At 46.6% G+C, this 12,796-nt stretch overlaps 1 protein-coding gene across 3 annotated transcripts in view; it reads left to right on the plus strand.

Moving 5' to 3' along the window:
* LOC125005809 (pyruvate carboxylase, mitochondrial-like) overlaps positions 1-12,796 on the plus strand; it is a 277,141-nt gene that overhangs the window by 204,749 nt on the left and 59,596 nt on the right. For all 3 annotated transcript variants that reach the window (XM_047581417.1, XM_047581425.1, XM_047581406.1), the window contains exons 13-14: positions 11,949-12,093; positions 12,586-12,675. In XM_047581417.1, the coding sequence (XP_047437373.1) occupies positions 11,949-12,093; positions 12,586-12,675 (235 nt within the window). The remainder of the gene's footprint in view (positions 1-11,948; positions 12,094-12,585; positions 12,676-12,796) is intronic.

A 12,796-nucleotide genomic window follows, 5' to 3' on the forward strand; every position in this document is an offset into this window, starting at 1 on the left:
ACAAGGACAGGCGCGCAGTCGCACACGTGCACAGCAGACACGCCAAGCGACCACCTCCTAACTCTGCCCCGGCAGTCTTTCTGCATGTCAGTGCACTTTTATTTATTCCCCCCCCCGCATTAGTAATGGTGTCTCCAAATGATTTCCCCGTTACTGCTGGCAGACCGTTGCCACAGCCATAGGCTGCACAAAAATGAGGTGCGGGGAATAACATGCTGGGCCTCATTTGTCTGTATTGCTCAATGTGTAAAACCTTGACAAATACACTCCGACATCCAGACACGGGGCAGAGGAGACTTCAGGGACTTGTTTGTTAGAGAGAGAAAAAAGGAAAAATCAAACACGCGAGCCAAATATTACCAAGAGTAAGTTGCTTTAATGTGTTTTCTGCTGTTGGAATTAACAAGTGGAAACAGCAACAGTGGGTAAGAGGCAACTATTAAAAACGTGTGTGTGTTTGGGGGGCGCTACGCAGAAACACAACAAGCTATTATAAAAGGCTGGTGAATGTCAAGATGCAGAGCTGGGAGGTGCAACGGAAAAGACTGCAAATTAGATTTTGCTTGTTGATCGTTTCCCCTGAAATAAGCTGCCGGTTCCTGGCACCAGTTCTGTTGGAGGAAGGAAAAAAAAAAAAAAAAAAAAAGTGGCGCTGTGTGTCTGTGCAGAGAGAGCGCAGTGATACATGTACATGTGCAAAATTAACAGGTAATGGAGGATAATCAGTGAGGAGTCAGTCCCATGAAGATTATTTTTCTGCATCGAGCTGCTCTGTTAGAGTCGTCATCGATTTCATCCTGGTGTATTTCCCATTCACCTGGCTGCTGTGGCTCATGCTAACCTCCGTTGTCGAGAGTCAAGGAAACCAATTCCAATGATAAATAACATTTACGGGGGGAAATTAGCATGATCTCCCTGCAGCGGTGTGACCGGAGGCGAACACGCAGCTCGGCCATGTCAGTGGTCGTTTTGCTAACAGCGTTAACCGTCCAGGATGATGTTGTTCAGGCTGCAGACGGCTTCCTGCTGGACAAGCTAGATTAAATGGTTTGTGTCTGCAAAGTTACCCAAGTGTCGCGGTTAATGTCCACGTTCACCCTTTGTCAGGCTCGAAAAGCAAGCGTTCAACGTTTATTAATGAATTATTCAGTCGCCTTTCTTCGGAAAACAGTGAATCCCTACAGTAGAGGCCCAGAGTGCAGAATTAGCATGACCCACAGAGAGATGCCGCCTCGCTAATTCGCCGTGCTGAATAAAACGTCTCCTTTAATGTTCCTGTTCCTGCCGTATCGTGCGCCGTTCATCTTTCTGTCGTGATAACGGTGCGGTTTAACCCTCGTCTCCGCTGAACATCGCAGCGAAACCCTCCTGAGAGACGCACGGCCGAACCCAAAGATGGATGGTCAGCTCTGCGAACTGCAAAAAGAAGAAGGGGAAGTTTGTTTGCAGGAGGGCACCTCGTCAACACCCGGGCCACCGAGTGTTGAACAGGCTGAACTGAAGTGTCTCGGCAGCTGCTGTGTCATCAGCCTGTCGGAACGCCACGCTTGGCGAAATGCTCTTAAGACCTCGTCGCAGAGTCGCAGCTTGATTTGGGTGTTTACACGAGTGGGGCTCCCTTTAAATAGTCCGACTAAAATTACAAATAAGCTTGTTCTGACAACAAGAATAATTGCATTAGCAGAATCGGAGCATGTTGTTTACATGGGCTCCTCCTTAGTCACATTACCGCCGTAATCGCATTACGGTTTGATAATTGGCTGTGCGGGGAAGCTAATAGACGTTCCTCGCAGCGGGAGCTTTTGACTTGTTAAATGCAACTAATAAGAGCAACGAATGTCTGCGGTCAGCAACCGGCCTGCCGCTGCCAGAGCGCCCCGTCGTTGCCCACGCTGGCCCGTTGGCGAGGCCGAGGGCCGCGCTTCATTTCAAACTCGGCCTGCTGTCAAAGCTCGCCGCTGCCAGGCAGCCATCGTAAGGACGTGGCCGCATGCACAGCGAGAGAGAGGAGGAGGAACAGGAGCCTTGATCAAAGAACATTAAAAACCCAAATGTGAAAATCTATAAATACGGACTGGAAAATCACAGGCATCCGCCACGAGCCCGTAAAAGTGTTTCGGATAAATAATGCATGATGTTCTACGCTGAGAAAGACGCGGTAACAGTGGAGTCGGTAAATAAGAGGCGGCTGTTAGTCATTTGGTGTCCCTGAAAATAGAGACTATGGATGTTTCAGCATTAAAGGCTTCATGCTGAGCCATAGATGGAGGCCGAGGACTAAACATGGACTTGGCTGGTTGACTCAACATTTCCCTTTTGTTTAGTTTTTTTTGTTTAGTTTTTTTGTAAGTCTGCCCGTCTTTGCTCAATATTTATTTGTACGGGAAGCGGGATGAATCACCTTCTCACTACTGACGGGTAGTCATCAATGCAGAGAGGCCATTAGATGAGATGCATTACTTTGACAGAACAGCGCTGAGACTGAAGCTATCGTCGCGATGATGAATGGACACGGGCTGAATTGAATTTTTCCGATGGCGTTGAATATGGAGAAGAATGCTGCTTCACTCGGATCTCTAGAAAACAGTGTTTCCTGCTCGTACGCTCTGCTGTTTGTGGTCTCCTTTAAGTGAAGCCGCACTGGAGGCGGTTATTTTCCTGCAGTTTGAAAGTTGATCGGACGGAGAGATATCAAGACCTTGTTAGGGAAATAAAACACGGCCGCCTGCGCGGTGTCGTTTCCATTAAGCTGACAGTAAACAGCACAAACATAATAACAGGAAAAGCAAGTTTAATTAAATACGGCGCGTTGGCATTCTCTAAGTTTTAATTGAACTGTAATAGATGACTTTAAATGTTATACAAGTGCGCACAGTATTAGGTTCACTCTAACCTTCTCTGACGCTATTTATTTTCTACACTCGTCGGCCCAAACCTGCAAATGAAAATGTTTTTAAATTGGCGTCATTTTGAGTGTTCGGCAGTCGCTAATTAGAACTGGTAAAGGTTGTCCGGTGTTCAGCACCAGCGGATTTAAAATTGAAGGTCACAATTTGAGATTTCGTCTGTAGCACTAGAAATGCTGTTTATTTCATTTTATTTGTTTATTTATTTTTTTTTTTTTTTTACTCTGCAGTGCTCTTTGCAAAAAAACTACCGTAGCCCCAGGATCTTTTTAAACTGTGACTCAGGTATTGTTGGGAGGATAATGGGCTGAAGTAATTTAATGTCAAAGGTAAACGGTCTGATAATACGCGGTAATTGTAAGCCTGTGATCACAGTGATGTTAGAGGCTGTCTGGAGGTTTTGCGTCTCTCCTCTCTCTCAAATAATAACAAAAAAAAAATCACCCTGGTTTTTTTGCAGTTTAAGTGGACAATTATTTTGATTCAGCGTGGGAAATGCATTATGCTAGAGGTACTCGGTAATGAGACACATTTAGGTGTTGGGTAAGTCTCACGCTTGTTGCGGGGTGTCGCAGGAAAGACAGCTGCCCCGGCCTGTTGGGACCCCGCTGAACCCTGCCGATGGGTTGGCGGAGGAGATTAAATTACTCTTAAACAAAAATTAGACCTCAGTTTTCTCGGGTCAGCTAGGTCCAAGGATGTGGGTAAAAGTCCACCCGCTGAGCTACCATCATAAGTTTCTGTAATCAAATCCCCGCTGCCTTTGGCGTACCTCGCTGACTGGAATAAGGACAAACATGACTCGGCTTACACGTCCACGTTAAACGCATTAGATCGTGCTGCCATTAGTTTGGAGCCTGTGCAGTCAATGCAGCTGGTAACCCACTAATTCACAGGTCTTCACCGGGGAGGGTCGAAACTATTCAGTTGAAATCTCAAACTAACAGTGCAGCTCGCTCCCATCAACTACTGAATAAAAAAAAAGAATATTTGAACCTGTGTATTATTTGAATAGTTTAATATTGAATGCATACGTTTAATATAGAACACATATATCTCTTCATCAGTTTGGGGGATCCTTGGCCTGAAAAAAACGTCTAATTGCTACAAAACGAGATTAAAGGCAGTACTTTTATAGTATTATTCTGACTTATTCTGACTCCAATCTACCATCTGCAACTGTCTTTTAAAACTGGAAGGTCTCTGCAAATCCCCCTTTCTACCATCTAGTGGAGGTTTATGATCCTTTGATGTCTCTCAAAAAGAAAAAACGCAAGTAAAAGAGACATTTGTGCTATACCTCTGGTCCAAACAGGCTCTAAATCTGTTGTTGTGATCGAGGAAGTGATTGAGCTTTATTGAGCTGGGATCTCAGACAGAAACTATGAGTGTTTGCTACAGGCGCTAAAATGTTGAAGATCCCCTGCTGCTTTAAGCTCCGTCAAAACTCAGAAGGCACCAGATCAGGGGTTTGGATTTTTACGAGCAGAGTTGTATGTAAAACAACTAGCGTGTCCCCGCATTAGGAAAAAATACGAGACACAGAACCCAGGCTTGCAGAATGCACAGTAGGATCTCTGTTCTCACACTATCGCCGTCCGCGCCCGGCTGAATGTCTTCCTCTTTTTTGTAACGTGATCGTTCGCAAGTTCAAATATAATTAACGCGAGGCCAGACACCTGCTGGCAGAGTCGGAGACAAACGCACGCTCGGCGGAGTGCGTGCGAGTCGTTAAATGCGTCACAGGCTTATAAGGATTCCCAAAATACCACTAAGTAGCAGTCTGCTTTAATAGGCTTTCGTCTCTCGGAGAACATAGGAAGGCGTCCTTTAAGCCGGTTTGCCGATACCAGATGAGTCTCACCGCCGAAAGAAAACATGCCTGGTAGTAGTTACTGGTAAATGCTCCTTCCCCTGCTGGTCTTGAAACTGTAATCTGCCTTTGTTATGTCCACTCTCTCCTTCCCACCCTCATCTCATCTCGGCGGGAGCCCACAATTACATGTAACTGGGCCGACTTTCGCAGCCCCCTCAGCTGGGGCCGACTTGTGCTTGAATCTAGTTAAACAGTCATATATATGTCACTTTTGAGCCTCTGAAAATAGGGCACCGTGAAGTGTAAAAAAAAATATTGTAATCTCGACACGTTTTCCCCGATGTGGATGTGAATGCCCTCAAATTACAGGGTCGGAGCGTCTGATTGGATAATTCAAATTGCGTCCGAGCACATCAGCTCAATAGAGCAACTGCAAATCTGTCCCTCTTCATATAGTGAAGACAAATCATCTCATGCTCCTGCAACAAATGCATTAACTGGAAGAGTTTGAAGACCGCAGTACCTGTATATCCTCTCTCCTTCGGGGGCAGCCGACCCCGACGAAGACCTTGTTTTGCTGCTCATGGTTTAGATTTTTAAATTGTGATCTTCTATTGAACGCCGTAGTTATGCCAGAGACCACCGGCATACTTAAAAACTAAGGCGTCTGGCCAGTTCAGCACCACGGCCAGCTCCAGCTCCAGCTCACAGAGCAGCAGCAGCAGTCGTCCACAGCAGAGTGCGTCCGGCATATCTTAAACCTTTAAATAAACTGTCCTTCCTCTTCCTGTTTTCCGTGCTTGGGCGTACGCAGCCTTTCATAAATCAGGGATCAAAGCCGGATCGTGAAACCGCAGATGCAAGCACAGGCACGGAAAACTGGGAAGAAAGAGTCTCTGTCAATTACATTTATCCATATTTTATCAGTGTTTTTTTTTCCCCTTTCTCTCTTTCTCTGAGTCTTATTAGCTTATTTACAATGGAAATGTCTCTGCCCACAGCCTCCCTGATGAACTGCGAGGTAAAGACTGCTCTGCCGTAGAGTGGCGATAAGAGTTATTACTGGAAAGATCACTATCTGATTTATTTTATTTCACTGAGGGGAGAAAAAGGAAAAAAAAAAAAAAAACGCTCGTGGCAAATGTCAAACACTGATTCCAGATTTAATTTGTGGAGGCAGCCATGAAATAGTCTTGTACGGCGCACGTTTGTTATCTTTTGTTACGGGGCTGGTTGTAAAACAGGGGTGAAGAGTGTGTGTGTGAGGAAGAGAGAGAAAGTATGTGGAGCACAGTTACTTTTCCTTTATACGTTAAAACACGGCTTATTTTGTGACTGGACGTGAATGATTGTGGTTAACGTTGCCTTTTCTTTTTTTTAAGCAAGACAACATACGGTAAGAAATAAAGAGTTAGAGAGAAGAGAATTAAGATGTGACCTTTTAGTTAAAGCAGAGAAAGAAATGCGGTGGGAGTTGTCTGAGCAGCGCGGGATGGGATCATCGGTGCTGACGTGTCCTTCTCCTGGACTCACAAACAACAAGCAGTCACACGCAGAGAAGGACTCAGAAAGTGCAAATAAACACGGCGTCACAGTGACTGGCCTGTTGACCATCGGACCAATCAGTAGACTGTAGCCAGCTCGAGTCCAAAACACACCAGCAGCATTTCTTCTCCATCTACACACACGCGTCACTGTGTGTTTGTGTATTTGTCTGTGTGCGTTAGATTTTGTGCCCGCGAGTCTTCGATTATCGAGTATTTGCTTTGAAATTGTGTGCGGTTTCCTCGTCGCTGCCTTCGGGTCGCTTTAAAACCCAGACGTTTGTGTGTGTGTGTGTGTGTGTGTGTGTCTGTTCAGTCCCGGGGCAACGTGTGTGTGTGTGTGTTGAACTTGTTTATGTGTCCAGGCCAGTGGTTAAGGCATGACGGATGGAGGTGGGAGAGACGGAGCAGGAGAGGAGAGAGAAGACGAACGACCTGACAGCTCCCCTATTCAACTCCTAATCACTGAGGGAGGCTGTGTGTGACAGAGGGAGGCGGTATAAGCGTCGGGAGAAGACCGAGATCACGTGCCTCCGTTGTGTCGCGCGTTCGCTTCTAAAGCCGAGCGAGTTTTTAAATATAACTCACTTAAAAAAAAAAAAAAAGAACAAATGTTGATCACAAGGGAGAAATTCCACGCTGCATGATGCGTTAACGTAGAGGTGGAAGCCGTCCAGATGCTTTTTGAAGTGGAGGGTCTGTATTTGGAGATAGTAAAAGCGGCGCTGGGTGCCTGATCTGTACCGGGAGCGAGAACAGAACAGCCTACACAGGATTTCGCCGAGCACATTCTTGGCTTTATAGTTGAAGCATTAGGATTTGAAAACTAATGCTTCAATGTGACTCTAGAGCGAGGGACATTTTGAGGTGGTGGAGAATAATACAGGTTACAGATGCATCCTTAAATAGTCAACTCTCTGCGGTTTGTTGCTACAGCGTGAATTTATGTTTTCTCTATGATCTACACTGATCAGGCATAAGATTATGACCACCCTGCTAATGGAATGCCCAGTCTGAAAGTTTCCCAGCAGAACTTTGAATTGTCACAAGATGGTCAACGTCATTTACTCCTCCTGTTGATGGTTTTATTGTTGTGGCTGATTGGTGTATGTGACTGAGTACAAACATGAACACACTAAAATATGCAGACTGTTATGGTCAGTGCCGTTATCCTCTTAGCCGCCTCGATGACGTTTAGCTTCTCAGGTCTCCCCGCTGTCACCGGTCATATAGAGTTCTCTCCGTTGCCTTTCATGTTAACTTCACTTCACGTTGGCCTTGCTCCCCCTGAAGCCAAGTGTGCTCTGTTTGATCACATTTTATCAGTTAATGTAGGTGGATAAGAAATGTGTCCTTTAAGGTGCTAAGACGCACCAAATTGACATGAAAGAAGAACTGCTAGCAAAAAAATAAACGGTGCAAAGCCAATGGCCTTCCAGGTAATACGCTTCCTTCCACTGGAAGGACGTTAAATGGCAAAGTGGAAGCAAGAAGAAACGGCCGACTTCCACATCATGCTCATCAGTCAGTCCACATTTTCTTCTTTCCTTATGATGAGAAGCGTCTTCTGTGCACTCCATGAACTTTGTTTGCTTTCATTCCTTCCGTGCACTGGCTCAATAAGCTCAAACATCCAATCAGAGTGATCTCCCCCCACCGGCCGGTTCCAAACTGCTGAATGGGCTGAAAAGCAGCCGTCAGAGGTGAGACCAGTGCCAGCGCACAGACACCCGGCGACAGCTCGACGGACGGCCCGTCAGCTGACCGCGCCGCAGCCTCGAGTGTCTGCCGCTATTAGAGGAGACGCGGCCAACGGGACGACTTAATGCGGCCGACAGCTCCCTGGAAACTTGCTGATGGGACGCTGCCGAGAATTTCTTGTTTCTCTTCGCAACTTCCCCCCGTCTCTGCCCTTTTACTCTGCAGCGGCGGAGGGACGCGGCCCCCCCCCCCGTTCAACTTTGACATTACGTAAGTTGGAGGTCGCCCCAAGCCTTAACCCCGCGCTCAACACCAGCCCTAATGTTTCTGGCCGGCGTGTGGGGAATGTTAACGATGACCTGCCTCCTCAGCGTCCTCCCACTCCTCCCGGTGTCGTCCTTGCAGGGATTCGGTCGTAGGAGTAAAGGAGGCTTAAAACTTATTTACTGGTATGTGGACTCTCTCAGAGCCACTAACAGAAGAGGAACGCTCAAAGAAGGGACACTGGACTTGTAGAGTTTCTTGAAGACGTTTCATCTTCTCTTCGTGTGACTTCTTTCAGTTATTTTTGAGCTGAGAAGCTTCACAGACACCGTGTATCTTGATTAAAAAGAAAGGAAAAAAAAACTGTCAGGTGTAACCTTTACTCCAGATGTTATCGTCGTTTTCCTCTGGGTTCAAACATGATCCGTTCTCTTGTCTGCTTCCCGCTCCTGCTATTTTAAAGTTGTAACATATCAGTAGTATCTTAATAAGGAGCCGTCTGCTCAGGGAACACATCGACACCCCGCCCGCTCCCCCCGCTCTGCGTAGTGAAAAATGACATCCAGCCCCCGTGCAGACAGATTGCAGACGACGAGAGCACATAAAGAAGCCGGTGATGTGTTTTATTTTCTTCCCCCCGAGATAACCAGGCCGCGTTTTATTATCGGATCTAAATTACGTCCGCATTAACGGCGCTCGGATGTTGGACGGCGACTTTGGCTCCGCCTTTCAAGCAGGCAGCTCCTGATGAGTTTTTACATCAAAGCCCGACTTAAAATCGGAAGCAACGACGCAAATTACGATAAACCTCCTCGAAACCAGGCCCGCCACCAGGACGTTGCGAGGCGGCGGCACATTGAACTGTTTCGCGGCCGTGCCAACCCGCCTGGGATATCAATACTCAGCACTCAATGCTGCTTTGGCAGTTACCAGTAAAGCTGATTGCAACAAGAGTGATAACGACCGTCTGTGAGCGGAGCAGCAATAAAGCAGACTTTTCTGGTGATAAACAGGGCGCTGGGAGAGGAAAAGTGGAGATGCACGCAACCAGATGTTACATATATATTTTTTTTGTACTAAAACGAGGCAGTGATTTCACATGTGTGCTCGAGTTTAATTGTTCCAGATTGGGGTTAGGAAACTCTGCAGGAATCAATTCACATATCGATGCGGTGGCTGTTGCACTAAAAAAAAAAAACGAATACAGCATGGGTTTATATATGCTTGGCTAAATTAAAAAAGAAAAAAAAGAGGTATAGGAGCATGAGATGCAGTGATCTCTGGCGAGTAAGTTTTACAAGCGGCGCACATATCTCTGCAAGATGTAGCCGAATGGCATCAGAATCGGGGAAGAGCCTCCGTGAGGTGCATTTGTGTCGTTGCTGGGAAGACGGGTGGAAGGACGAGGAGATGTGCCCGGTGTGTGTGTGGGGGTCTTTTTAGAGCGTGGAGGAAGAGAGTGTGTCGGTGGTGGCGTGTGTGTTTATGTGACAGCCACAGGCGCAGAGAGCAGCCTGGTAATGAACACATTGATCTGGTACAGCAGAGGAGAATAGGACAAACCTTCCACGTATTAATGGTTTCTCTTTCCCCTCCGTTATGTGTGTCACTGATGACTGTTTGTGTTATCCGCGTCCCTGCCTCTCCGCGCCGTGGTTTATTTATGCCCTGTGATTGCTCCGCCACGTAAGCTCGCCTATTAAGTTTGTTTACACCTATAAATTATAGATTACGGCGACACCTAAAAGACGGGAATTATGGAAAACTGTTAAAAAGTCCCGTGAAAAGACCTTTCCTTCAAAAGCAAGTGACAAACGCACCATATGTTTTCATTTTTTAAATATCTGACCTCTAAATGTTTGCCGTCGAGAAAAAAAAAACCTTATTACTTTATTTCCAACCATTTCATAATCTCAGGTGGCAGTTCCAAAACACTAATTGTTTTGGGACCAGAGGCTTGGATGGAAATGCGGAGCTCCAGCCAGTAGCCACTTAGCTTAGCATATAATTATTTCAGATTCTATCACAGTCTGCCTTTGTTCTTAGATGTCGGCTTGTTGTGTCCGCGCCGTTGGACACTGAACTAAAAGTCGAGCTAGTTGCTCTCTCGTTTCCACTTTTGTGCTAAGCTAACTGGCTAGTTGATGGGTTTGCAGCGCTGAGGAACAACTTGTTATTGCGATCCAGCAAAACGTCTTGTACATTCAGCATCCAGCTTCCACGCGGCTGCCTGGTGTACGAGCGCATCGTTTGGCTGACACTGTGAATGGAAGGGGAGGAAGATGTCTGCAGCTTTTTTTATTTATTTATTTTTTTTTGAAGCCTTATTGCAGTTCTAACATTGGGCGGAGTTCCCCTTTGTTTTGGACCACAGCGTGTTGCCCAGGGCTTGGCAGTGCGGCTCGGCCCTTTTCGAATCCCCCCGCTCTCTCCTCTTTCTCCTCTCCAGCTCTGCTGCAGGCGGCGGGCAGCCGAGAATACAAAGTCGTTCCGTGTTTGTGTCTGTGCGCCTCAGACAAAATGAAAACCCTCTGCCTCTTGCTGTCATTATCAGGAAAGCCATACAGAGTGCCTCTCGATATCATCCTGTTGGTAATATATATATATGTGTATGAAAAATGAATTTTATACACTTAGTATAAAGTTTTCTCCTCGCCCCGCTTCAGTTCTGACCGTATTCTGTCTTTATTGGCATGGCCAGCATGTACTTCATTCACCCAAGCGCATTGATCTCCCTCCTCCATCTCTGTGTGTCTCTCGGTGCTGTAATGAGGTGTGTGTCCGTGTTGGTTTGTTTACTGCCCGACTCTTTTCTCCCAATTATGAGATTGCTGAGTGATTGTGCTGCGGCAATTATTTCAAGTCAGTCTGGGCTCGACTGTCGACTAAATGCCCAAATTGTGCTTATGAATCCCGTCCGTCTGCGTGGGTTTTATTTTGTGTGTGCGCGCGTAGAGAATTTGTATCCTTACCACCCTGCTGGTATGTGTGTACCGCGGAGACGTCCATCCGCAGACTATCTGGAGAGACAGTCCTCATGTCCTCTGGGACTCCTAGTGTTTTTAAACGTCGCGTATCGGATCATATGGAAAGACACTTAAAGCAAACTTGGAGACTTCTCCATTGAGGATATTAAAGGACGGCAAACGCTTTTAAAGCCGCTCCACAAACACATCAACGTATCCTTCCACTCTGCCCCTCAAAATTCCCTCTCTCGCGCTTTATTCCCCACTAATCTCCGTCCCTCTCTTTCCTCTCTTTACCCGCATTGTCAAGACGAGCTCGCAAGAGCGAGGAAAGAAATCTGTAACAAATCAAGTAATGAAATTAACTCCCAACAATTAAATATCTCTCCTCTCTCTCTCCTATCACGTTCGCTCTCTCTTCCTTTGTTAATTGAGAGAGCCTAATTGCCGTGATAATACTTTGGAGGCAAACAAACAACAACACAACAGAAATGGATTGTAATTACTTTCAACAGTCGACTGTCTCCCAGTTTCCCCGCGCTTGTTTGTCTGCTCAAGCTGAGCGTGAGCCGTGTTCGAGGCGCTCACACGTTAGACTGCGGTTTCTGCTTGTTTACCCGTGCGTAGGTATGCATGTGTGCGTCATGCGCCGAGTGTTTAAATTAAAACACCGTGAACTGTGGAGTGATTGCAAGCACGAGGATGAATTTTCACAGTGTCCTCCTCTCTGTCCTTCTCTCTCCACGTCTAGACCAACATCCCCTTCCTCCAGAACGTCCTGTCCAACCACCAGTTCCTGCACTCCACCGTGGACACCCAGTTCATCGACGAGAACCAGGAGCTGTTCAACCTCAAGCCCACTCAGAACAGGGCGCAGAAACTGCTGCACTACCTGGGTCAGTGGAAGTGTGATGACGACGCTGTATGATTTCTGTGTGAAAGCACGGTTTGGGGATGCAGGCATAAGAAGTATCATTAAAGTGGCAATCTGGGTGATCTTGGTTCCAGTCTTTCTGGTGGCACCGTTTATGGCAATGAACGATAATAGGTGTATTATTTTTTTTCCCCCCGGCGCTGAGGGTTTCCGTGGTGGTCTGATGTGTCTACCCACTCCTGGCAGATAGATAAGTGCAGGGTGATGGAGCGTGCATCTCTAACTGTGCATGGCTTGTGATTTTAGGCGATAATGTGTCCACAGACGCCCAGTTGGGGGTAATTCCAGCAGTGTGGTAGACTCATCTTCCAGAAAGCCTTGGTTACAAGAAAAGTGGGGCGGTGTACACGGTTTATGTTTACACTCAGTTGCATCCATTGTCTTTTATAATATGTTAGACATGTAATAGGAATGTGTCTGACTTCTCTTCTGTGTGTGATTTCCTCGTGTCCAGGTCATGTGATGGTGAATGGACCAACCACACCCATCCCGGTGAAGGCCAAGCCCTCCTCCACGGACCCCGTCGTTCCTCTTGTCTCCATGGGTACGTCAGTCACATGCACCTTCTGCCGCACATTACTCATCCACTGCTATGGTCACTTTCTTTTTTCTTTTTTTTTATACACTGAACGAGCCTTGAATAAACAAAACACAATTAATTGCTT

The sequence above is a fragment of the Mugil cephalus genome, chromosome 1, assembly GCF_022458985.1.
Source record: "Mugil cephalus isolate CIBA_MC_2020 chromosome 1, CIBA_Mcephalus_1.1, whole genome shotgun sequence".
Taxonomy (NCBI): domain Eukaryota; kingdom Metazoa; phylum Chordata; class Actinopteri; order Mugiliformes; family Mugilidae; genus Mugil; species Mugil cephalus.